The following is a 27,439-nucleotide window of genomic DNA, read 5'->3' as shown; positions in this document are numbered from 1 at the left end:
TGGATTACGTTACGGCTTGCAAACAAAGACCCGACCTTCTTTTATTCCAGAAACGTTCGGCCGCGGACAGTATTCAGGAAAATCGTGAGTGTCAAGTTCGCAAAGTGAAAGCTCGCAGAAAGCCTTTAAAGCGTCCTCGTCGTGTCAGTCCCTCACTGGAAATAAACGTCCAGAATGCAAGAAGGGACATTTTTTGCTTCAATGTTTACTTTCTTCCAATAATGAGTGAAATATTTAACAAGGTGGAATCAAAAAAAAAACGTTTCACCATTTTATTGCTATTTATTGATTGGCATCGCTTTCGACATACATTGAAAAACACAGGATTGCTCCACGACGAAACACATAAGTTACTGTCTGGCTTTTCTTAGTGAAAACAGCAATTGTTCCACATGAGGAGATTATTAAACACTGAAAAGATTACTTGGTGTTTAACAGTAACCATCTTTCACTTACACCCATTTGCACGCTCACATCATTTGTCTCATTGTAAACACAAACGTCTATGTAGTATTTCATTTGGCTTTTATGTCATCGATGAACAGCAACTGACGCATAATTGTGAGGTGGGAGTAAAATGATGGAGGTTTTTAAATACATAATTGAATAAAAAATCTGTTAAATGTATTTAGTCCCGCCGAGTCAATACATTATATTAGTTAATACTTTGCTGCAAGTCTTTTTGGGGTGAGTCTACTCAGATTTTTCTCCATTCTTCTTTGCAAAATAGCGCAAGCTCAGGCAAATTTGCTGTTTAGTCACAGATTTTCATTTAGATTTTGGTCTGGGCTTTGACCGTGCCATTCTAACACACAAATATACATAGACTTACCCATTTAATTGACCATTAGCTCTGCCTGTGTGTTTAGAGTCTTCACCAGGATATTTGGCTCCATCTTCCCATCAACCCTGCTAAACCATGAGTATCCCCAAAGCATGACTCTGCCTCCACCATGTTTTGCCGTAGGAAGATGTGCAGTGTTAGTTTTTCACTCTATAAACAGAGTGACCAAAAGGTTCAGTTTATGTCTCATCTAGAGTGACCTCTTCCACATTGGTTGTCCTCTGCTTGGTTCGGGGTGAACTGCAAACATATTTCTTATGGGTTTCTCCCAACAATTGGCCATTCTTCCACAAAAAGGCCAAATTTGTGAAGTGCATAAAAAATATTTGTCCAGTCTAGACCATTTATTAGACCTGAGCTGTGGTCTCTGCAGCTCCCCCAGGGTTGTTTGCCTCCTGGCTGCTTCTCTGATGAATGTTTTCTTCGCCAGATCTCTCAGGTTAGGTGGGTGGTCACGACTTGCCAGGTTTGTACTCTTTCCATTTTCAGATGATTGATTAAACATCGTTCAGATGTTCCCACGCTTTTCAGAATTGCTTGGAAAATATTTTGAACACCCTCACGTTTCCTCCACTAGACAATTATGCACTATTTTCAGCTTTTCATGTAAATACATAGAGGTTTGTGGTTCAAATGTGACAAAGGATGAACAACGGACTGTTGCAATCACTTGTTAGTCTTCTTCTTCTCTTTTTATCCATTGTTAAATGGCCATCACCTTTCTCTGTGGAGGGGTTTCTGTTGTTACTCCATCCCTTTGAGGGCAGAGTGTTTGGGCCGGATCTGGACCGACCGCAGGCGTCTTGAAACAAGTAGAGAGCAGAGCAGGTGGAGGCGGGCGAAGAACAACGATCTGAACGCACGGTCCGAAGAGCAGCAGATCGTTCAGCTCCTCCAGGGTGGCGCCGACCACCGGCACTCCATTCACCTCCACCAGTCTGTGAGGGGGGGAAAAAACAGTAGCTTTAAACTGAAGTCCTTAAAAATTACATCAAATAGAGTATTGTGTATGAACTTAGTATATGAAAGGTTGTTGAAATAGAAGATTGTATGTATGTATATATAAATATAGATTTATTGAAAGGCAGGGAATGTCTGATAGATAGATAGATAGATAGATAGATAGATAGATAGATAGATAGATAGATAGATAGATAGATAGATAGATAGATAGATAGATAGATAGATAGATAGATAGATAGATAGACTTTAGTGGCTCTTTATCTGCTCTGGGATGCTTTTCATGGCACGATTGTCTCTAGGAGCAAAATTAACACCTCTTTGTGTTTGTGAAATTGTGTCTCTGACATAGTTGTTTCTCTAATAATACGCTGACTGTAAATCCTTAATTGCTTAAATGCATGACATCTTTTTTATCTGCCTATGTTCACGTTCTTCTCACTCCAAGTATTGCATTACTCTGTTGCGTGTTTTGAGGCTATTATTTAATGGGTCTCCATAGCTACTGGGCATAGAAACATGTCCCGATGGAAGATGAGTAAGTTGGTGCTTTCACTAGCCAGGGGGCATCTGTGAACACTATTTAGTCAATAACCCTGGATGATGTGCTTTTTTTTTTTTCTGCTCCTTCGTTACCTGTCGTCCACACAGAGGCGAGAGTTGTCCACCTTGACCACCACCAGTCCGCTGCCGTCTCTGTAGCAACACGTAAAGCCGTAACGGCCATCGGGAAGCTGCTTCTCCTGCACGACCATCAGCACGGCTGGAGACTGAGGCGTCACAAGCTGGCTCAAGCTGCCAAGGGCTGAAGTCTGTTTGTGAGCTTTCTCCTGAAAGAACACGAGGCAAAAAAAAAAAAAAATCTAAATCGCTTGAAAAACCTTTTTGATAGTCGAGCTGCACAACACCAGGAAAGCATGTGATAACGTTGACACCTTTGAGAAGATAATAATCTGACAGGAGCAGTGAAGCATTTTCAATCATCCCACCTGGAATTAAAGCTGCAGGTCTTTTGGAGCATGTCCCTTCCAGTTTTGCAGATAGGGATTAAAATATTTGCCCATTCTTGTTTCCGAAATATCTTAAACTCAACCGACTTTACGTGAACATCAATCTTTGAGTCTTGCCACCAACTCTCAATTGTATATCTGTGATTCAGCCCTGCTAACACATCCATATGGTAAACCTTCACCCCAGTCTGAAGTCTTCTGCAGCCAGTTTATCTCCCATTAATACTCTATACTTAGCCCATTACATCTTCAACTCAACTCTGACCAGGGCAAGTTTTCTAACGTTAGTTTTGATTTCTGTCTCTGGAAGCACATCTCGAGCTGGAAATCTTGACCCATTCCTCTTTGTTAAAAAAACGGCTCTAACTCAGTCGGACTTGACAGAGAGCATCTGTGAACATTAATTTTCAAGCCTTGCCACAAATTTTCATTAGGATTTTTGGTCTGGACTTTGACTGGACACGTCTAGCACATGAATATACTTTGATCTCGCTTTGATTTGATAAATAAAAATGTATTCACATGAAAAATGTATTTATTTAGAAGAAGTCTTCTTCTACGCTTCATTTTAAGATGAAATATAGAAGAAGTTATCTTCTTCTACACATTGTGCTGTATATGCGCACCTAGCTTGTGGCCTCTACTTCATTCATTCTCGCAAATATGCTCAATTGGCTGAAACCAGGGAAATGCAGGTCAGACATCTAAGGTAAATGATGAAGGAGGAGAGGAACCAAGAGAGAGAGGAATCGGAGGCAACAGACGAGAGAATTGCAACGGATCGGGGAGAAGAAAACGAGCAGGAATCAGAAATCTCTCTTTTTTTCCCCTGACTTCACGTCGTTTACGCCAGTAGAGGGAAATTTGATTTTGGGCTGAAAGTTTTATTTACAAGCCTTGGTGGTAGACGTGGTTTCTTGACTATGCTCACGCACAGAGCTGTAATACTTTTCATTGTGATTGAGACAGGTTCAGTTTAGTTTAAAGATGCTGTTTTAGGGCGTACTCAGGGGGGGTACAGGGAAACCGGCAACGGGTGGTTGGGTCTGAGGGAAGATGAGGTGTTGCCATTGGCATGTTTACCTGTTGAAGGTAACCGCTGAGAAACAATCAGGAAATAACTTTTTATTTCTCTGATTAATAACACCTTTATCTAGGCCGACGCTTTATTATTTTTTCTCTCTCTCGTCATCGGACACAAATCATCCGGCCACACACGCACACACACCATGTTTAGACTTTATTGTATTGAGATCTTGAGCCCTGGTATAGTTTAAGGTCCAGCAGTCCCCGTAGGTTACCTCAAGCAGATTGCTCTATGTTGTGCATTCACTAATTGGAAAAAGTCTGGGTTTTATACTTTCTGAGTGGCTGTTCACCAGTCAGAGATGAACAAGCTAAACATTGTTGGATACTCATCACAAGCACATTTCTCGATGCCTCCAAAGACTTGATTTATCAATATCTTTTTTATAAGTTCCTGCAGAAAACCTCTGCATTACATTAAGTGAGCTCGGGTAATGCCCTTAAAGAGGTGATGAACGTTTAATGTCAGTTTAGGTTTCACAGCAAATGCCTTTTCAGCGTCGGTGATGGGATGCACTCTGACTTATATTGTTCTCCAAACTGCCAGTCTGACCCTTTATGTGCCTCTGAGTTATAAAAATAACCCAGATATCACCTCCCTTAAAGTTAAACACACCACTACAGTGCAAGGACGTTCCCAAGAGATAAATACTGAGTCTGCGTCAAAGTCAGTCGACCACCAAGATATAATGATTAGCTCTAGAAGAGATCACGCCACAAGTAGCTCGCAGGAATCAGAAATAACTTGAGTCTGACCACTGAATTCCAACAGGCCTTTTATCCAGCCTCTTGGCATGCTCCTCTCTCCCCCCACATGGCGTGTGAATGCCTCGCAGCAATAGCTGCCGCCTTGCAAGGGTCAGGGGTCAAAGCTAAAGCTTCTCTCTCTCTAGACAAGTGGGCCAGACAGGATATATCAACGGAAACGCAGCCGAAGCCCCTCGACGAAAGTCTAATATGCATCTTTTCCCCCTTCAGCTTGTTCAGTTTAGGTCATATTCCAAGAACCTGGGGACTTTTCCTCCTCATATTCTTTGTGTTTATCCAGAAGTAGGGGCTCAAATTGCTGCCTACCTGAGGCACACCTAGGGCACTTTTCCACATATCCAAAACAAAGTATGTGAAAACATCAGGAGTTATTCAGCTAAGGTAATGAAAGGGTGAGAGAAGACCTAATAGGAGCGTAGTTAAATCAGATTTTCTGTTGCTTTATGGGCAACCAAAAACCCCGGTATCCACAAAGAGGACAGAGGAAAGGATGAATCAATAACTTTCCTGATTTCCTCTCCTCGGCTGTCCATCTAAACAGCCTATTTAAAGCCATTTCTCCAGATTTGATGTTCTCCCCCTTCAGTCTGTCTCTGTTTTCCTCTGCTTTCTCCCCCCCCCCCTTCCCTCTCAGCTGCTTTATTGATGCTCTCCAGTCGCAGGCGATCCTGGCGATTAGACTGGCGATGATGAAATATTTCCTTATTGTTTGAAATTCAGGGCAGCCCACGAGGACCAAACACTGGGCGGTCTGTTCCTTATTTGAACAGCGGCTCTATCAGTTCCCAGACTGCTCCTCTGCTCTGACCTGTGTGTTAACTCTGATTAGGTCATATGATAAACATTAGTGCTGCTGCTTTTCCCACAAACTCAGCACCTAAAAAAGTGTGGCCCGGGGGCAGCAACGTGACACGGGGCACCTTTCAAAGCCCAAGCCGCGTGTGTCCTTTCATGGCATCTCGTTAGGGCTTCACCGACGAGATAAAAGAGCCACGTTAAAAAAGAAGGGGGCGCTCCACTGGGGGACAGACGCAGATAGTTTTACACATACTGGCCCATTTCTCAATTTCACTCTGCCAGTCGCTTTTGTCACATGCATTCCATTGTTGGTATGGTCACAGGCTCTCAAATGTCAGCGCTAAACATCCTTTTCTCAGTAAACAGTGCATGTTCATCTAAATTACTTGCTCTGTCTCCCTGTTGTCAGAAAAACGGGCAGCCTCACAGCTTTAAGAGCATAAACTGTCCTTTTCGTAACAAGTTTTTCAAAGTGCGTTCACCCTGGTTGCAGCTCACAATAGTTAAATTAATTTCCATGATCGAAAAATAAAAGATGTAAAGAACAAGTATGACATACAAAACTTCCCCTATGATTTTGTTGCTTTTAATTGCAATTTCTTGGCCATATTTTGAATACTATTATTTCAGATTTCTTACATTATAATATTTATTTTAGGATTTATTTAGGATTTGATTTGATTTAGATTTTAAAGCATGCTATAAAAAATAAAATGTATTATTATTATTATTATTATTATTATTATTATTATTATTATTATTATTATTATTATTATTATAGTTTAAAAAAAGAAGCAAAAGGTAGCTCAGACTGCAAGGAAAACTAGCCAAAAGATAATTATATTGTGTATAGAACACCAAACTTGGACATCAGTAATTAACTGCACTGCAAAAACAGAACTTAAAATAAGTAAAATGTTCTTAAAATTTGTGTATTTGTCCTTGATTTGAGCAGGTAAATAGGATGATTTGCCAATGGAATAAGATTTTTGTACTTAAAATAGGAACAACTCATCTCCAACATCTTATTTCAAGTGCAGTACATCTAATTATCCTATATTAGGGGTCAGAATACTCATTTCATTGGCAAATAATCTTATTTACCTGCTCAAATCAAGGACAAATACACTAACTTTAAGAACATTTTACTTATTTTTTGATCAGTTTTTGCAGTGTGAGACAGAAATAGTGATAGAAAAGTGTCCAGTTCATATTTAAGTCCAAGTGAGGATTTAAATGGAGGAGGCCAGGAGAGACGTTTTCTGAATGCAGCAGCTTGGAGCCTCAACACACCAGCACTTTGCAGGCGTCAGAAGATCTCTGAGGTGACCCCAGGCTGCCTGTAACGCACCGCAGGGTTGAGTGTCCCCTTGGCCTAAAACTGCAATTCAAACCACTGAAATCCTGGCAACATTCAGGGTAGGTGTCTTAGTTTCTGCTCCGTTTCTGACCAGCCTTGTTACTCTGATGTCCATGTTCTCATTAAGGAACTATGAAGTGATTGCGCAAGACTGAATTTTCTCAATATAATCCATTCACGTTTTACTTAACGGGGGTTGAACTCCACCTAAGTAGCTGTCATCTGGCATGCCACTCAAACCGCATGAGATCATCTACAGTTAGTTTTCTCCCGGCAAGATGAAGTGCGGTTTCTGAAAGTTATTTAAATCTAATTCTACACAATGTGAATTTTGGAAGAGAAGTTGAAATACTCATATGGCAGCTGTGGTCAAAATGTTCCTCCTCCCCTTCGCTCAGACTCAGAGAAAAATTCACTTTGCTGCAGCTAATTGTGAGTGAAAGCTAGCTTTTTTTATCCAATCTACTAAGCTTTATGCTCACAAACGACACATGCGGTTGCCTCATTGGTCTGGCTGTTGACTCCCTGTTACAGCTATCTGTTGTAGCTCTGGCAAGTTGTTCCGGTTCTTGAGTCCAAGATAAATGTTTCCTATTCTAGTTCAGAAGGTGCCTCCAGCTGTTTTTGGTGGGTGAGAGGAAATTCTTGCCGCCTTATTACTTCTCTGAACGTTACCCAGTATTCCTGCATAGATGAGTGTTGGGCTCACTACCACATTATTTTTCTTTAAAATCTTTCAGCTTCTATTCAACATATCCTCATCATAATGGTAATCTTTATTAAGAAAACAATGGGTTACCTTTCTACAGCCAGAAATAGGGAAAGGCTTTAAGATTGCCTTCACGGACACAATAAAATCATCCATGCATGGTAGTGCCTTCCTTATTCTGTAGGCATGACTGAAAAGGCTCTTTTGGTTCTAGAAAAGGGAGTTTTAAAATTAACAATTTTGCAAATGATTGGGAAATCTAAAAATGTGTTATTAATGTTATTTTATTTTAGGATTCTGAGGTTTCTGGCTCTAAAATATGATGATTTGGGCCCTTTAGTGAAATACTGAGCTTTTTAGTAAAATCACTAGCAGTTTTGACTGGTGGGCTACCGCTACCTGTGACCACTTTGTTTCACGATGGCAACTTGAGAGTTAAACATCTTAGTATACAAAGAAACCTGAACATATTCCTGCAAACCTATTTATGCATCAGAAATGGAATGTGTGAGAGGAAAAACGGCCCGTTTCACAAGTTGCTCACAAAAACAGTTAAGAATAGCATGAGAACACCATATTCTGCAAAAACACCAAATTTGACTCTGCTGTTCTGTTCTGTTCTGTGCCGAAGTCGTTTTATTATTCCATTCCAAACATGCCTCTCCCAGTATCTGCACTTGTTTTGGTGCACATATCAGTTTCTCAGTGTTTATTTTTGGAAATGAAAACATTTTCTGTCTCAGACGACACAGCTTTCCCACATATTGGTGCAACTGTCATTCATGTGCCGTTGATTAAACCCAACCGACCGAGCAGCAGGCCCTCCGTTTCAAACGTGCAACTGAAACTCTGCAATGGCGCCAGCATTCGTTTTATCCGCCGTACCTTCACGCAGCTTCCTTGCCAGGCGTTTAGGAGATGAGCAGCCTGTCGATTGAGATGCACAATGGTAATTTCCTCCTTGAACACTTGGCAGTTTAGCTTCATCTTTTCCAGCAGACGAACCTCCAGCTGCCTGAATGGAAACAGACCGCATTTCAGAGACTGTGACAGACATACTGTATATACATATGGTCACATAAAATTAGCAAAATTAGTAGTTACAAGTAAACATTGTGTACTGTGGTTAGATTTTTTTTTTTTCGTGTATAAAAAATATGACAGACAGTTTAATCTCCATGAAAAATCAACGCATCCCTGGGCCCACCCAGGGAGAACCCTTAACTTTAAACGGATCAAAACAACACCAGTGTACTCTGATAAGCCCAAACAAATGGCACACACAGGAGACAGAGATAAAAAGGTAAGCACAAACAAAAACAAAAGGAAAAAATACACATAAACAGATATTGTCATAGGCTTTCTCATGGGGCTCGGTTTGTAAAAGGCTGATTCACAATAAGTGTCCAAAAACCTATGAGAATGGAGATGGGCGTTTAGAGGAAAGAAAGGGATGCACAGGAGTATTTTTGTTTGCATATCAGCAGCAGTACATGAGCACAAAGTGTTAAAGTGCTCAAGGTGAGTGTAGATATAGTGCATTTCCCTGAAGGGTTTTAGTAGTTGCGGGAAAATGACTAGATATGTGAGATTTTTTTTCTCTCTACAGCTTGAAAACCGTCACTGAAATGGATGTTTCTCCAAGAAGAAGGTTGTTCTTAAAGAAACATTAAACGATAAAACCGTGTGAACAGATAAAAAGCAGAATTCAACGTAAAACAAACCGTGAAAAAAAGTACACATGAACCCAGCTTTGTGTAGAGCGGAGATAAAAACCCGTTAGAGATTATGACCCGACCGGTTCACATAATTCCAGTAAGACAACAATGATGAAAGGTTCATGACCTTGAAGGAAACACTAAAACAGGCTTAACTTAAAAAAAAAAAAAAAAAAAAAAAAACAGTTAAAGACTATTTCTTTAGGCGTGATTTAAAAACCCTCAGGGAGTAAGATACCCCTATTTTAGACAGAAAGATACTTCCACAGTAATAAATCCCTCAGAAAGCTTCAAGAAAGACGAGCATTTCAGCAGACGACGGGAAGGCTAACTGAATTACAGGAAGTTGGTTAATTTTTATCCTTTTGACCTTTCAACCTCTTATCTGCAGTGGAACATTTGGTAATAATTTGAGACTGTAATAAATCTACAAAAACCTAGAATATTTGTATATTATAGTATAAAAGACACACGCTACCATTATAGTTAGCTATGCTAACCAGGCTAACCACTAATTAATGTTAAAAACTGTCCTGTAGAAAAGTATTTGCCTCCTTACAAATTTCCTCTGTTTCTGCTTTTTTTCACACTTCTTGTTTCAGATCATCACACAAATATTAACATCAGACAAATATAAACTGAGTAAATACGAAATCTACATTTCAAATGATTATTCCCTTTGACATATGAACAAGTGTTGAAAACCAGCTCTATGTAAAAAAGATAATTGTCCCATAAATATTATATACGTTAAGAGTTTATGGTCAGAGCAACTATCATCAAGTGTTATTTGCTATAATAGGTGCTCAGCTGTTTTATCCCGGTCATAATGGAGGGTTTTCAAGCATTAGCAGAACATTTTGAGCCATTCAAAGGTGCACCAGCAGCTGTGCTTCCTATCATTGCCCTGCTCCATGACCCTAGTGTGTCTGAGATTACACAAATCGTTAGCCAAACTTTCTCCTTTAGGATTTTCTGCTGGAAAAGAAAATTAATGGTTCCTCCAATTACTCCAAATCGTCCAGGTCCTAAAGCAGCAGCGCAGCCCCAGAGCATCACACAGCCACCGCCATGTTTAACTGTATGCATGTTATTGTTCTTGCACAGCTTCACAGCCTGCTTCATGCCTCAAACTGGTTTTGTTTAATTGATTTATTTTTATTCTACAGGTTTGGCATTAATCTGACAGTGTGGCTAATGAAAATAAAAACATGTGGTGAATCACAGTTATTTCATTATTTAACCTGGTGTATAATTATGTTTTTTTTACATAGAGCCAGTTTGAGTTAGATATTTTTCTCTTAATACATAAAGCAGACATTTAAAAACATTTTTTTACATATTGCTCTGATACTGCTTTTTATTTTGATGATCTATAATATTTAAGTGAGAAAAAAATAAAACAGAAAAGTCTTTGAGACAAAGTCTCTGGTACTCTCTCCACCAATGTAAGAAGAATGTCGCTATTTTTACTTCCTTTTAAATGGCATGACTATCTCCTGTGCTATAAATAAAAAAGGCTAGGAGGGTTGCTGTTTCGCCTCATCGGGTTTAATTAGATGTTTTATTTCCTGGCTGTAAAATTTTAAAGTGCAAAGTGTCATCACACGAGGAGGAGGGAAAGATTTAATCGGACTCGGTTTTTTTAGGTGAGAGCACTTCTACAAAGACAGTTCCCCTACTTGTTTTTATGAGTGGCTGAGTTGTTAATGTCGTCTCTGAGGATCTGCAGCCTCTGCCTCTTCTCCTCCAGTTGGCTGTTAACCATCTCCAGCCTCCGTTTCAGCTCAGCAGAACCCAGCCGGTCCACATTCGCACCCGGGTCCATGTTCTTCAGCTCAGAGCAAAATGCTACCAGGCCGTGATGAAGCTCCTGGACCTGCAGGGGTCAAAAGGGTCAACTAACATCTAGTTCTTGCTGTGAAATGAATGTTGTTGTTTTTTGTTTAAACGGAGATCCGGACCTGAAGGATGGCATTCTGCAGCGACTCCACCTGCTGGTTCAGCTCCTGGATCCTCTTCTCTTTACCTGGCGGGCTCTCCTGGGCATTTTTGTTCATGTCACCGTTCATTTCTGGACTGGGCTGCGATGCCGGACTCTTCTGTTTGTCCTGTGATGTAAAAGTTTGTAGAAAGTTGGTTATCTTTCGTACAGGGAACGCTGTTAGTGCCGTGCCAAAGACCGGTACCGTTTTGCACAGATGCAGCTCCAGCTGTCTGTTCTCTGCTGGGGTTTTCAGTAAGGCTCCTATCTGCTGATCCTGGGACAGCTCATCAAGGGAATCTGTAATAAAACACTAAGTTATATTGAGACCATGTTCATCTAATACCTCTGTATGCCTTTTTGTAACGTATGTGGGACATGTCTGATTGTCTGGGCACCTTGCTTCTCCTTTAGTGTGAATAGGGTCTTATCGTCAGTCAGTCCGAGCATTTTCAAACACGAGTCCATGATTTTTCCCACTGATGTCTCCTTCGGAGTTCTGAGGTGAACTATTCGCTCTGATGCTGCAACATTTATATGAGAATGAAGTCGTTAAGGGGAATTTGGTTTAAAATAAAATAAAATATCCATCCAACGAGCTCAAAACAGCAATGCACAGCAGACCCTAACGTTACGTTGCTTACAGGGGTAAGACCAGGTTGGTCACATTACAATCAGACATCTTACTCTATTTTAGTGGATATATATGTTTATTATGAGATGGATTAACACACCGAAGAGCATCATTGTGAAGTCAACTTTTTTCATAAGGTGGAAACCTGAAAAGTGTGACTTTCATTTATATTCGACCCTGCTGAGTTCAACTTTTGAAGGACTACCTTTTGGTCCGTTTACTATGCCGGGCCGTCTGGGTATACCTCCATCAGCTTTGCACAAGCAGATATTTCTTTACAAAATAGCTCAGGTTTAGACAGATGGTTTGGATTATAAAGCATCTGTTAACAATTTTCAGGTCTTGCTTCATGAACTTAGTTAGATTTTGATCTGGACTTTGACTAGGCCATCCCACTGTAGCTCTACATGTCCAGGCTTAGTGTGTTGCTGTAAGGTGGACCCTCACCCCAGTCTAGAAAATTGTCTAGTTTAGCTCTGTTCATCTTCCCATTAACTCTGACCGGCTTCTCTGTCCCTGCAGCAGAAGATCCTCACCACAGCATGATGCTCCTAGCACATTTGAGTGCGGCGCTTTCAGGATTGGACGTAGACCAGCGTTTTAATCACGGTCTCAGACGACCGCCCCGCCTTCCTCCACATGTTTGTGTCCCCTACATGATTATGGCAAACTGCAATTGAGACTTCATATGGCTTCCCTTCTTTCAACTCTTTCCTAAAGGCCAGAGTTGTGGAGCGTAATACACTAATAGTTGTCCTTCCAATATATTTTTCCACCTGAGCTGTGGATGTCCGCCACCCCTGCAGAGTTACCACTTCACTGATGAAGGCTCTCCTTCCCCACCATGTTGGTTTAGGTGGACAGCCATGTCTGGTTGGGTTTTCAGATATTTTTGCAGATGATAGGTTGACAGCACTGTGAGAAAAGCTTTACAGTTCTCTAAAACTTTATCCCTGACCAGTTTGGTGTGTTACTTTGACCAGCTTCTCTGTCCCTGCAGCAGTAGGGACAGAGAATAACGGTGCCTTTTTTTTAGCACCGTTATTTTTGCACTATAAACATGGTGGAACATTCTTCTGCACAACTTTTTTAAAAATGTTTTTCTCCTGCACTGTTACATTCTTATCACTGCTGCACTCTATATTGTATTGTTATTTTATTTCAATTGTAATCTCATTACATTGTTGTAAGCTGTATGCAACGAAATTTCATTTTGTATGCACTCTGTACATACAAAATCACAACAAAGTTTGTCTAAGTCTAAGTTACTTGTTCTTCATTGTGCTGTTTGTTCACTAATATTATTTAACGAGGCTTTTACAGAAAACTGTTGCATTTATAATGAGTATAAATTAGTCTTAGATGGAGTCTATGTACTAATTAGGTGATGTTTGATGGCAGTTGGTTGCACCAAATCATTGATCATTTTTTTCTTCTGTTGAATCAAAATATGTCAATCAAAAAAGTCATTATCATAATCAGCAAAGATGGGAAAAGGTGCACAACATACTTTACAAGCCACTGTGTTTCTTTTATCGTCTCTGCTTCTGTTAATAAGTGCATATTTGTTGTTCCTGCTTTGAACAACGTTGTTGACTCACCGTTAATTGTGATCTCTATCATCTGAGAACTCCTTGGTGTCACGAAGCTTTGGCTGCCGCTCCTGTTCTCGAGCAAGATCATGAGATTAAAATTGACACGTTCTTTTTACCTTTAGTCGTGTTTGGTTTTAAATGTGGTGTATGGTTACTGGCAGTACTTCAGGGAATAGCGTCAGTAGAAACTAATTGGAACACCTGCAGCAGGTTTCCAGTAGGTTTCTACCTTTTGTATGCAGCAGCATGCAGGGACTGGGACAGAATGTGGCAGAGGCGTCAGCCTGAGGGGCTCTGATACTTACGGCATCACAAGTTATGTTTTTCCTCATGAAGAAACTAGCGTAAATATATTTAGGTTGCATTTGAACATTGTATGACTCCAGGAAAAAATCCAATTAGTAGCTACAGACCTGTTGCATTTTTTTTGTATGTGTGTATGAGGTTTATAGAGTATATCACCTTTACCTGGACTTAAGAGAACGCCGATTCATACTCAAGCAGCTTATATGGGGAGAGGACGTGGATCTGCTCATGGATGCCAAACCTGCAGTGACTGGCTCTGCATTACTCAGCCCTAAAGAGTAAAAAAATAAAAATATCAGGCAAACGTTTATGTATTTTAATTACACCAGTCTAAACCTTGCTTTTCACATTAAAGGTCGGATGTCCCAGTCAAGGCATTTTAAAATGATCAGTTTGTAAGCTCCTTACTAAACGTAGCTCCCTGTTGTTCTGTAACCTTGTCCGCAAAATGTATTCTCACGGTATTTGTGCGTTCACAAACACATGAGAATCCATCTTGTATCGCTCTGGCTTCAACCGTTTGGGTCTGAACCAAAAGCGGTTCGGGCCTATCACGTTGCAGTATTATGATTTAAGACTGGACCTACCAGCTGCCGGGCCCACAGCCGAACCAAAATAAACATGGCAGCGCCGGACGACGCGCGCGTAGCTACTGCTTTCACATGACTTTTGTCTGAATCCACAATTTCATCTTTGAAAAGTAAGAAGTGCCTTGACTAGCTTACCCTCTTGTGGTTTCTCATTACGCCTGCAGCTTAAGTTCTAATTTAATACCATGATTGGCTAACCCAACCTTTGGTATGTGCAGAACATAGAGTGCTGCACATTATCAATCTGCCTGGCCAGGTTAGTCATTCTGAGCACTGCCTGTAATTTCATGTACGCCACAATCATAACGTTAACCAAAGAACTGTAACAACTTTGATTAGCACTACCAAATTACTTGCTTTGCCAAACCCAATAATGGGCCATGCACATAATTTTGTTAATCAAAGCGATGTGGGTTTTCTCTGATGATCTAAATTGATGTTCACAGTGAAAGAGAGAGTGTATTGGATGCTGTGCCAGGAGACCTGCCCTGTGCAGTGTGCGGGAAAACAGGCGAAATATTTGCCGTTAACATTTAAGGTTGTTCAAAGAAAAACTGCTTATTAACCAGGAAAAAAATTACTTAACAGCTAACTAAAAATAATGATATAGGGCTTGATTTTATAGGTACAAACTAATTAGTGTGTACAAAGCTGATCTTCAAACCAGGCGCAAAGCAGTTTGCTCCTATAAAATTAGTAGAATATTGAGTACAAACCTTGCCTTCACAAATTTACAGATCACATGCTAATGATCAAACCGCGCAAATTTATGGGAGGGGATATGCAAATGTATACAAAGTGATTTTCCAAAGCAGAAACTGAGAGTTGGCACTGTTCTTGCCTCTATATTTAGGACGTCTAAAAGTCAAGTGCAAACTTGCATGTAAAAAATGCCTACGATCCTTATGGCCAGAAAGGAAGCACTGGTATAATGACAGGAGAAGGACAGAGAGTCTTTCTGCAAGTGAGCATATTTGGGCTGTAAGAAATATAACATTAGAATGATATTAGTGGGGAAACGACGGCATCCTTGGAGAGATGCAGCATCCACGGGACATTTATCAGCAGAAATTCTTCCTTTCTCTGACAGCAGCTCCCAAACTGCCAGCAGTAGACGCAATTTACTCATTTAAAAATCTGTATTGTACTTCTTATCCACTGTGGACGCGATCTTTGAAGATCAGGTGCAACACGGCACTTTTTGCTCTATCGGTTTTCTATCTGTCGACGCAAATTACGTTCATTATTTGGAATCTTTGAAAATCAGGCCCTTAGTGCTTTACCCTGAATCATCAACGGGTTCTATGAAAGCAGAGAGTAAACATAAACACGCCAGCGAACTGCTCCTTGGGAAAACTCTGTCAAGCAGGAACAAAATGAGCAAACATATTTGTCTGTGTACGTATATGGCAATAACTAATATTTTTACTGCTCCTGTTACATTTGCTTGACTCCGTTGATGCATTTAATAGCAAACTTAAGACCCCTTGTTTCTCTAAGTGTTTTATCTACAGCAGTGATGGGGTTGTATGACCACCATGCTAATTTTTATCAAATTTTTTACTTAATGTTATACTGTTGACCTAGTAATTGTGTCTGTGCTGTGTATTTTTACTGTACTGTGTACTTTTTGTAAAGCACTTTGTGACCCTCTTGTGTCTGCGGAAGGTGCTATGTTTATATTATATTATATTTAAGGGAGTGTTGTCTCAGCACGGGACATCCGCAAACGGCTTATATGGTTGGCCTTCGGAAACAAACCTTGATTGGGACATCCCTAATTATCTAAAAGTGAAATATACCAAGCAACGAGTCAAGTGTCTGGGTGACGGAGCTAGGAGGGTGGAGCTCATTGTAAATAGCCGACAGTAATCGCTCCCGGTCCTCTAAGGAGCTGATATGGAGGATGTCCAGAGTGTTGACATCCACGGAGGCGATGTCTGATCCACACAGCTTAGCCTCTAAGAGAGAAGAAAATAGGCATTGTAAACAAACGTGCATCAAGACGTTTTAGAGTAACTGCCCCCAACTATCTTTTTGATATACGACAACCAAAAGACAGTCCTGAAGATGACAGCTTTCTATAGGGGTTATGTAACTCTGCATTTCTAAACATGTTAAGAACATGACATTCACACACAAACACCTGCAGTTTTAACCAAGACTCCAAGTTTTCTCATCATTTAGCATTTGTGCTGTCAGGTTTAACAGTCTGTTAACCTGCCGCCTTAACTAAACGGTGCTCATTAAACATTATTTGCTGTTTGAAGTAATGTAACGATTATGCATAACATCAGATGATTTTGCTACGGACCGACACCGTGTGTCCAAGAGTCAGAATCTGATGTTTTACCTTGGATTAAACGGACGCATTTTTGCAGTCCGATGCTGGTAAACCACTGGCAGACTTCTTCTGTGCTCAGCGCGCTGAGGGATTTGGCCTCTTGCTTGTGTAAATCCTGTGGAGAGGGAGAGGCTGCATACATTCTGCCTTACCACATTCTGTAGGACATGGCAACTGAGCCATGAAGGGGAAACCTTATTTTATAAACACAGAGTTGCAAAGCGTCTACTTCATCCTCTCTTTCACACAAATAGCTATCTAAACCATCTGCTGCAAACAGCAAAAACTGAATATGGCAGTTTCCAACATCATTTAAGTGAGGTGTTAATTAATTTATTACTTTATGTTCGCTTGTAGGGCTAAGATCTTTTGTAAAGAAGAAACATTTCTAAAGCAAACACCAATTTTTATGCTATATGAGCACAAACGTTCTCTGGAATATCACAGTTGCCTCGCTTTCATCATTGTATTTTTATCTATTTTCTTTAACAAAAATGAGTATGCTGGCTGTTTTCCTTGACAAAGAAAATTGCAAGAGACGGTTCTGACGTTCACTGTTGCTATTTAGTCTGAGGCAACACTTCAAGAGAAAGCTTGGTAAAATTCCAGGGTAGTCATTGTGCGCGATACCGCCCTATGGGAAATGTGAATGACTGTGCTGGATGTTGCACATTAAGACATGTTGCAGCTCGTTAACATATTTGTCTCATTATTAAGAACTTAAACAGCCAAAAGAACTAAAACAACATGTTTGAGAATAGTTTTCTTCGGCTGCAGTCTGATCAGCTTTCTATTCTGACGGTGAGGGGAGGGGGGGGGGAGGTGCTGAATGAACTGATGTCCAGGCGATGTCCTCGGAAATTATTGTTAATAATAATACACCAAAGTTAAAGACGAAAATTCATAGTTTTAGCCGTCATTTGTGAGTTTGAAAAAGTTGTGGCAGTGTAAGATATATTTCTGGTCATACAAGTTTGGGGCTTTTAATGATTTATCTGAAACGCTCTTTTTCCAGGGGGGGAAAGATTGATGTTTAAATACAAGACCAGAGTGCACAAATGTGACTTTTTGGGAGGGATTGTTTTCTTCTAATCCGCACTGAGTCAAATTATACATCCTGGCTCAAATATATTCCATACACTTCCAACTAATATTTGGATAAATGTCCTCTAGTACGTTACATAAAACCACAAACTCTTTGTAGCCATCAACAGTGTAATGGGATAAATCTGGCTGCATGTTTGACCACTCTTTTCCTAAATTTGTTGGTTTCCTGGCATTGATTTAGGCATAGTCCATCAATTCTTCGTCAAACTGAGGTTTGGGCAATTCCCGAAGCTCAGCGTTAGCTTGCTTTATTCATTGTAACACTGGTCTCCGTGTGATTCCAGTCTTGCCAAAGTTTCAACATGACTCAAACTATTAACCTTGTTAGAAAGGAAATTGGTTAAGCTGTTCAATAACAACCCAAGAAGCACCCAGTTTTAAGCTGATCTTATAGAAGAAGGTGCTGAAACACCAGGATTACTTTTCGCAGTGAAACTAGTTTAACTTGACCAACAGAAAAGCAGGTCTGCTGTCAAACTCTTTCAGGCTCGCTTGAAATTTGCAGCTTCCCACATCAACAAAACCACGTTTCCCTGAGAGCTTTTCTGGTCACAGAAGGCAAAGATTGAAATATTAAACATTAAGGGCAATGAAGAAGTTTAGAAGAGTTGAGGAGCTTATAAATCTAATTACACTGAACCGGCTGCCCAGCATGGCGGTAGTAGCATCATGTGGATCAGATTTTTACTGGTGTAGTTGAAGCATGTTGATTTTTATGCTCCCATTTAAATCAATAGTACTAATCAATAAAAAAATCCCCAACTAAAATCAAAATTGGTTTCTAGATGGACGAAGCAATCTAGCATTAATCTTCTGGAAAATGTCATCCTGACTCAAATGCATGCACCGGGCTTAAACCCAAACTATTTAAATGAGCTTAAATTACGCCCAAAGCTTGGGTAACCAGACGCACGCTGACTTATTTGCTTTGCGTACAGTATTTACCTAAATTACTTGTAACTAACGTTGGTCCCAGTTTGATTTAGTTGTTATAAATTTCCTGAAGGGAACTTTGATCTACAGCAGACATCACAGATGCAAAAGAGACACAGTCACAAAAAAAACATTGTTAATCCCAACACAATCATAATATTAAGAAGAAATGCATCGATCTGGAACTCATATGACCACTCTCAGCTGCTGCTGATACGCCTTGTTCTAATTTTAGGCATCCTAAAACGGCGGCCACACAGAAAGCGGTCAAACTCCTCATAAAGAAGTGGGTGTTCAGGACAGTTGAGGATAAATTTAGCCTTAGTTCTTATTAACACCACAGGAAACTCCAATGACTAACTAAATTTTAGCTAGCTTTTCTTTTTAGTCATTGTGGTTAAAAGGGGACACATCATGCAAAATGCACTATTTTGGTCCTTAAATACATTTTGTTGCATACTTGGAGTCTTTATGAGTGCAGAAAATTTGAGTGCTGTCTGTCCAGGTGCTGTGTAGATATTCTTATATTCTACACAGAATATAAAACAGGGGAAGATGGTGTTTATTGGAAGATATGGGTAGCGAAAGACAGACAAAAAAATAGTCATATTTTTCAAGCAGTTCAGTTTCTCAATTTTCTGTGATGCCACAGTATTTGCTGTTAAATAAGGTCACATTCTTCCAGCTAACCAATTTCGCATATCCGCCATTTTCATTTCTTGGAGTGATTTTGTAGTCCAAGCTAAAGGATGCCGAAGCTACAGGTGGATAAGTCAAAATGTTAGGTCGTTCAACATACTAAAAAAATGGCCTAATGGGGAGGAGTGGAACGCTCTGTGACCTGGAGGGGAGCTGGGTATGATGTGCCTCCTTTAAATTTAAAGAGTTGCCAAAATGTTGCCAAAATGAGTTGCTCTCAGAACCTGAGAACAGGTGTGAAGAGGGGGACCATGGGGCTAAATTAATGAGGGATTTAGACCAAAGCTTTGCAGTTCCACTTTAAATAGACCACAACTGAAAGATGGTGAAAAGGAAGAATTGAATAGCATGGTATGTTCTCTTTAAACATACATTCCAATATCCTGGATGCAAAGACTGATAAAACTGATAAAATGTGATGTCTGTTACTGGTCTCACAACAAGTGGCCGTTTTGATGTGTTTGATGTTTTTTTTGTTTTCATGACATGAAGCACTTTGAACAGCCTTGTTGCTAGAATGGGCCATGCAAATAAACTTGACTTAAAATCTCTGAACGTGTTGCACTTTCATTGGTTCACAGTCGTACCAGGGGAGACGGGGAGATCAATACTTTCTCAGCGAAGTTTCCGTTCTGATCCACTGAATGAGGCTCAAACGAAGCTGGATAGAACACACACAGCAAAAATAATGCTAGTAAGGCAGTATTTAAATCACCCATTAGTTGGAGGAACAGCATAACGATGTTTCTCCGTAATTTAATTCAGACTCACCTATGGTTATGCGCCGTAGCCAAGGGGATCCTTTTCTTTGCTTGCATTGATCTGCAGTCTGCGTTGATGTATGGAAAGCAGAGGTCTGAGCTTTTGTTTCTCCAAGACTGCAGGAACGCATTAATGGTCGCTGTAATGCAGGAAGTAAGGTTACTGTTTACTTCAGAGTAAATTAAAACAGTCCTATCTAATCAGAATAGTTCTAGATTTCAGCACATCGTTGTATGTACGATGGTTATTTAGCAAAGTGGCTTGCAAATTGGGCATATATGGCGTCCCGTATAAAATCTAATGGTTGCTCCAAAGGACAATAGGATGTTTTCATGAGAAACCAGGGAACTGATTTATGTATCTCAAAATGAAATAAAGCTTCACCATAATGCCAGTATCTGATCTACAACATGAATGCATGAGGAGAGGAGCTGTAAGTGTGGCCGTACCTTACGGAAGGGGATTGCATCCATCCGCGCTGTATTTGTATTTGGAAGTTGGTCAAGTTCTGTCTTCAGCATGTTGAAACAGATTTGATCTGTGTTGCTCAGCTCATCTTAATAAAAGTACACAATTCAAACAAAAATTAAATGTTTTAGATTTAGTCCTTCCAAGCACTTTGAGGGGGATTAATGTTGCACCCTGTTACAGGGTTGCAACATTAACTTTTATTGAGATTTTGTTTTATAGATCTGAAAAAAGTGTCACGTCTTTGGAAAGTGGAGAGAAAAAAACCGAAAACCAGTTATTGCAAATGACAATCTGAAAAGCAGGTATATGAGAACTCATTCAGGCATTTTTAAAGAGTGCCACCCTGAAAGCTAATATGGTAATTAGCTTTAGGAAGTCATCCCCTAGCCTGTGCTGGCAGTGATAAATGATGCTGCCATGGAACTGCCAAGCAGTTTATGAGGGTTGCTCTTGGTGAAAAAAAAACTTGACTGCATCGTTTAATTGCTAAGATAAAATCGCAGTGTATGTACTTCATTTTTTGAATCTCTCTGTATTAGGGTCCCACAATACTAAAATTTCAAACTAGACAGCGATACTAAGAGAAACACCAGCCATACAGGTCAGGATTCCACTATGTGGCAGAACACCAGCACTCCACATCAGCCTGAGCTTCACCAATGAAACGTGCCGGCTGTACCGTCAAGCTGTGAACAAATGCTTTTTCTTAGCAGGACATGGGAAGATGGAGTTTATGGGAAGATATGGGTAGCTAAATACCGACAACTACTGGAAGAAAGCCTGGTAGACGCTGCAAAAGACTTGAGGTTGGAGGTTTACCTTCTGGCAGGCCGTCATGAAAGGTTCAGATCTTTGGTTTCTGCATATTTGTGTGTATATGTTGGCCTAGTCCAGGGGTCAGCAACCTTTACGACCCAAAGAGCCCTTTTTTGCTTTTCGGTCTGTCTAAACAAAAAAAGCAACATGACTCTTCCAAACAAAGTGAGCAAATAATGTCTATATTTTAAATGAAAGAAAAACAATTTTATTTTTTGTTTTTAGGTTTTTAAGACAAAGAAGATCATCGAATTTCTACATAAAGGGGAATGAAACATTTTCCTCAATGGAGCATTCACGTTTTATAGAAAATTATGCCCATAGTCTGCAACATGAAGGGGGGAAAAAAAGTATTTGTTACTCTGCTGGTGGGGCTGAATATAGAAAGAAAATATAGATTATGTCTAGAAAACAAACTATCACATAAACCCCTGAATCATTATCCTTTAAATTTATAATTAGGTGTGGGTTTGTGGTCGTCTGTCCTATAAATAACTTGAAGTCTGTGGTTGTAGCACAAAAAAAAAAAAAAAAAAAAAAAATGCGAACAAGTTCAAGGGGTATGAATATTTTTCGCGAGGCGCTGTCGATTGAGTTACCGAGCAACCAGCCAAACACAAGCCTGTCTGTCTGGTGGATGACATGCTTCTCCGACAGCCCAAATTCTTTCCCACAGGCAGCGCTTTTTCTTACATTTCCCAAATATCACTTGGTCATTTATTTTCCCCAATCATAACAAGCAAGACGAATGGGGCTGGAAACATGACATCAAGCTAAGCCCAGACTTTTTCATGCCACACATGGCAGGAGTAGTGATGTGACTGCGGCAACCTAAACTTTAATAAATTCAGAGGTTAAAGGATTAGGATAGAAAAGCAGTTGTCTTTTGGAATGGGCCAGCCAAGAAAAACATTAGCATCATCACTTTAGTACATCTGCCTTCTCATTTCAGCTTGCTGTTTTTTCTTTTTCTTTTTTTCTTTTTTTTTTTGAAAAGCTGGTTTGACATGGATAGGGGTTGAGACGAAAGCAGACACAGATAAGACAGTGTAATTGGTTTATGTGTGTCAGCACTGGAATCTTGTCTGGGTCCTGGAGGGGCAGAAGAGCACGAAAAGGAGAGGCAGTTAACTAACAGTCTCTTCATCAGCTGGCTTGAAGAGTATATGGCCTGCAGCTAAGCAGAGTCAGAGCGCTCTGCATGCCAATCCGCTGTCTTATCGAGGCCAGGCGGGGAGAACGGAGGAGCGTTGGCTACATCTGGGAGTACCTTCACATAGCTGACCTCAGACATGACAGTATACGCCTTTGAAATTCTGAGAAAATCCCTTTGTCTCAGCCCATGACTTCTGTTAACTACCGTCCCAAAAGATGCAAAAGGATTAATAAACACCATGAAAAATGATGCATGAATAAAAATTGTATTCACCCCCCCATTCTTTAAATTATCCAGAGTCTTTCAGGCTGGATGGATAGCATCTGTAAATTTGTAATCTTGCCGTTGCTTCTCATTGGGATTAAGGTCGTACCTTGTGATTGGGCAAGTCTAACATCGATGCACTGGGATTTAAAGCACCCCATTGTGTCTGTGGCTGTTTGTTTAGGGTTATTGTCCGGCTGGAGCGTGAATCCCCACCTTACTCTTAAATCTTTTGCAGCCTTTAGCAGGTCTTCTTTAAGGATTACCTTGAATTTAGCTCCATTTGTCTTGCTGCAGAAGACAGTCCCCACACCATGATGCTGCCCCCGTTAGGTCTTGCTGCCAGGATGATGTGTTCTTTCCTTCTTCCACTCTTTCATAAAAGATTTGTGGCTTTTCTGTTTACAGATTCACCCACCTGAGCTATTGATCTTGGCATCTCCTCCAGAGTTACGACACGCCTCTTGTCTGCTTCTCTGATAAATGCACGTATTTCCTGGTTTTGTCAGTTTAGGCGAACAAGCACGTCGTAACACAGTTTAAGATCTGTTCAGACTCAAACAGGTTTTCTTCCAGGATTTTTTTTAAATTTAGCTCCTTCCATCTCCCCATCAACTGTGCCCATATTCCCTGTCCCTGTGGAAGTAAAGCAGCTCCACAGCATGACACCACCATGTTTCACTGTGGGGATGATATGGTCTAACTTTGCTCTTTTTTGTTATTCACAGTGTTGCACTGCAAAAACGGACCTAAAAATAACTAAAATGTCCCTAAAGTTAGTGTATTTATCCTTGATTTAAGCAGGTACATAATATTGTCTGCCAATGGAATGAGTATTTTGACCCCTAAAATAAGATTATTAGACATCCTGCACTTGAAATAAGATGATTGAGATGAATTGTTCCTATTTTAAGTGCAAAAATCTTATTCCATTGGCAAATCATCTTATTTACCTGCTCAAATCAAGGACAAATACATTAATTTTAAGAACATTTTACTTATTTCTAGTTCCATTTTTTGCAGTGTGCGCATGTAGGCCATTTTGTGGTTGTAACGTCACAAAATGTGGAAACATATAGCGGATTAAAAATACTATCATTGTAATTCCGAATCAAAAATGTCCAATAATAACAAAAGACAGAAAAATTTCAGCTTATTTAAATGCAGCCTAATGTAATAAGCCATCATTCTGAGTTATATGACCTACAGGGACAGCAAAAACACGAGTAAGCCCCTCCTACCCATGACAGGTTAGCACAGACAGAACACAGAGCATCCTGCAGGTCGTCGATGACCCATTTTGACGCACAGACAGACACAAGATTAACTAGAAAGTGAAGCCTCAGAGTCATGACATTTCAGCACATTTGTGTAACGGATAGGGAAAAAGCGATGCTTATCGTTTGTACTATTGGTTTGAAAAGAAAGCAAGCTCTTTGAGAGAAGACGGAGGGAGGAGAGCATGCTGAGTCACGGCAACCTAAAACCTGGGAACAGGCGGACCGTCCACACTTGGGGAATACGCGCACAATGGCTAAAAAGAAACTCTAACAAAGGGGAACTTCTGCAACTCCCATGTGAGGCGTTCTAGGTACTGTAGCCATGTCACATAATGAGAGCAATTTCAGCTGAATGGGGACCCAAGATCAAAACGGAAAGGTAACACACGAGTCTGAACAGCTGGCCATTTACCTCTCACCTCAACTATTCCTGAATGGGGAGGAAAAAAAAACACATAAACACAGAGCGACTGAAAGACTCACCCAAGTTATGTTCGGTAAATGATAAAAAGTTTATTCGTGTGTTGATCCCCCCTGTGAAGAAAAGAGAAGAAAACAGAAAACAGTGTTTGTAGTTGGTCATAGTTTTTGAACTGAACACACAATTAAACACATATGATAGAAATAATAGTAGGTAAAGTATCATGCAGTCAGAGGACGGTCTAGGTTGGATGTTGTGGGGTTTCTAATTTCTCGTTTCATCATTTGATAAAGCTAATAGCTGCTGCATGCTAATTGTGACCCAGTCTTTAAGCCAGCCAGCCATTTTCTTTTACCTGCTAAATTCCTCGCAGGGTTGAAGCAGAGCTGCCGCCTTTTCCAGAAATTGATTAGCAAGAAGCAGATTACTCCCAGTAAAAGTTGCCAGTCCATCAAACATCAAAGGGCAGCTCAGAGATACAGAGGACATACAGCCACTTACACCTAATAGTAGTTTAGAGTCCTCAATCAACATACAGACTGCCTAGTATCTTCATGATACTAGGCAGTCTGTACATGTTCCCAGAACAGGGCTTACAACCAAGACGGTATGAAACATTTAAAAGAACATGAAAGATATTTTTAGACTATTTTTTTTTTTATCTGGCTGGGTTTTATTCAGACTTGTATTTGGTTTCATTACGAAAATTTGTTTTAAATGTATTATTGTTTCGTGCTTGTGTTCTTTTATAATGTTAGCATGTTTGGTGCGGTTCCCCTAGTTGAAGAAATGTCAGAATGTGAATTCAATCCTTTTAGGTCAGAATAAGCGTGCAAAAATGTTTGCATTTATAGACTTTCTTACATATTCCAGGTCTAAATAATGTATCCTTGCATTCCTTACTTCCTCATGTCCTTACTTCTTACCTTACCTTCTTACCTTCCTTCTTTTATTTCTTGTCTCCTTTTGTTTTATTCATTTTGTCTTTCCTTACTCCCTCTGTGTCCTTTTTGCTCTTCGTTCTTCCTTTTACCCATCCTCTCTAGTGTGATTTTTTCTTTCATTCCTTTTCTCCTTCGTTCTTTGCCTTTTGTGTCCTTCCCTTCCTTGTATAGTTGCTTTTTCCTTCCTTTCATCCTTCCTTGTGTCTTTACTATCTTTTGGTCATAACTACCTTAATTCCAGTTTTACTTACCTTACGTATTTTTCCATCTTTCCTTCTGTCCTTCCTTTGTTCTCACTCATTTGTCCTTCCCCATTCCCTCTGTCTGTCTTCTTTTTCTGCTTCCCATCGTTTTTGTAATATTATATTTTAAGTTGGATCAGTACAAAGAAGTGAAATCTGGCAATTTGAGTTTTTAAGTCTAACATTTTTACAAGAAAAATGTGCTTTCTTTATAATTTGAGTGGTGCACTACAGTGCAACCGCATTTCTTTTTAAAATGTGTTTTATGAATGAATGAATGAATGAAGGATGGTCTCATCTGGACAATGGAGACTCTACACCAGAACTGCTTGAACCGTGATTATGTTATGAGGTTTGGGTTCAGTCTGACACTGTCCCTTTGCAGTTTTCTGCTTCCGCCACAGTGTCCAAACTCTTCAAGTAATCTACTTGGTATCACCTAGTCAGAAAGCTAATTGCTCCAGAGTTTTGCCTTTACATGAAAGCTGGTAGACTCACGTGTCGTTGGGAAACACAGGTAGAAGAGCCACCTTGTAGGCCCCTGGCAGGAGTCCGGCTCCTGATCTCTTTCGTCCAGCCTTCTATGAGGAACAGACTCTCCTTGGCTATCAAACTCATCATTCAGACCACCAGCACTGCTAGGTTTGCTTTCAGCATTCTCAGTGCTCTCTTCAGCCGGAGTACATCCTTTTGTTTCCTCCGTTTCCGCACTACAATTCCTCTCCTGGCCAGAGGCAGGAGCCTTCCATCACTGGCAGATGAGCGAGCCCCACATTCATCTAAATTGCTGTCAAAGAACCGACCATCAACAACATTAGAGGGAGTGGGTGGGATCAGATTGATTGTGGGCGTCGTCAGGAGGCCTCCAGAACCAGATGTGCCATTTCTCTGCGCCATTTTCAGACACCGGCCGAAATTCGTCCTCTGCTTCCTCGGCCTGCTTGTTGCTAATGGCGGCTGCTCGTTTGAACCCGGGTTGTATAACAAGTGAAGACAGAGCGTTAAGTCCTTTCTTTTTCGGGGCCCTCGGGCAGGCTGACGCGGACCTGAACGAGCGGGCCGCGCTGTTCCTCCGGGTCAGGGGGTCTTCATCCCCCAGGCTGAAGCTGGTGTTATCTATCCCCAGATCCTCCACCGTGAGGTGGACCCGCATTCTTCTCACTGATCCCCGCTCGTCCAGGTGGTGAACTGCCCTCATCAATCTTCGTTTGCTTGTCCTCCGTACAGCACAGACATGACCAGAAGAACAGTCTGCATGAAAAATGTTCACTTTTCTCCAGGTTCTCCTCTGCGGCCGTCGCCGCTCGGCTGTTCCGCTCGCCAAAGGGTTATTTCCTAACACGCTCATCTTTTCAGCAAAATGAAAGACATTTCTCCATATCGGAAGATGGATAAAAACTCCGTCCACTCCTCTGTGATGTTGAATCTACACACAACTTACAGTCGGCTGCCTCGTGTGTTGCTTAGGAGGGGGGGAGGAAAGGCTCTTGAGGTCAGGTGAACACTTGAAATGAATGCTAGCCTCATTGAGCATCCTTTGATATGATAAAGCAGCCTCATCGCAGGCACTGCGGTTCTCAGACTGATAAGCGAGCCGTACCATAAAAAAAAAGCATACAGTCAAACTACATTCACAAG

At 40.6% G+C, this 27,439-nt stretch overlaps 1 protein-coding gene across 2 annotated transcripts; it reads right to left on the bottom strand.

Moving 5' to 3' along the window:
- Nucleotides 1-266: 266 nt before the first annotated feature.
- Nucleotides 267-24,730, bottom strand: LOC105934722. 2 transcript variants are annotated; one of them, XM_036126558.1, is made up of 16 exons: nt 24,678-24,695; nt 21,498-21,623; nt 20,657-20,763; nt 20,217-20,346; nt 20,033-20,106; nt 16,716-16,821; nt 16,165-16,323; nt 13,935-14,043; nt 13,473-13,534; nt 11,636-11,761; nt 11,443-11,537; nt 11,218-11,364; nt 10,936-11,132; nt 8,421-8,550; nt 2,441-2,634; nt 267-1,782 (listed from the first exon to the last, which is right to left on the bottom strand). In XM_036126558.1, exons 3-16 carry the CDS (start codon nt 20,726-20,728, stop codon nt 1,548-1,550), a joined length of 1,836 nt encoding a protein of 611 aa, XP_035982451.1. In that variant the 5' UTR covers nt 20,729-20,763; nt 21,498-21,623; nt 24,678-24,695; the 3' UTR covers nt 267-1,547. The 2 variants fall into 2 exon arrangements, with proteins under 2 accessions (XP_035982451.1, XP_012730292.3); XM_012874838.3 differs by lacking the exon at nt 21,498-21,623 and having other exon boundaries at nt 20,057-20,106; nt 24,678-24,730.
- Between the last annotated feature and the right edge of the window lie 2,709 nt (nt 24,731-27,439).

The sequence above is a fragment of the Fundulus heteroclitus genome, chromosome 22 (assembly GCF_011125445.2).
Source record: "Fundulus heteroclitus isolate FHET01 chromosome 22, MU-UCD_Fhet_4.1, whole genome shotgun sequence".
Taxonomy (NCBI): Eukaryota; Metazoa; Chordata; class Actinopteri; order Cyprinodontiformes; family Fundulidae; genus Fundulus; species Fundulus heteroclitus.
The sequence above is the reverse complement of the archived record's forward strand: the minus strand, read 5'-3'. Positions and strand labels throughout refer to the sequence as shown.

Bases quoted from the DNA above. Each gene is read 5' to 3' on its own strand.
- LOC105934722 (XM_036126558.1), bottom strand. From the start codon at position 20,728: ATGCTGAAGACAGAACTTGACCAACTTCCAAATACAAATACAGCGCGG. The intron at 16,822-20,032 runs GTACGACTGTGA...CCCTCTCCACAG, and splicing joins TGATCTCCCCGTCTCCCCTG to GATTTACACAAGCAAGAGGC. The intron at 16,324-16,715 runs GTAAAACATCAG...CTTCTCTCTTAG, and splicing joins ATGCGTCCGTTTAATCCAAG to AGGCTAAGCTGTGTGGATCA.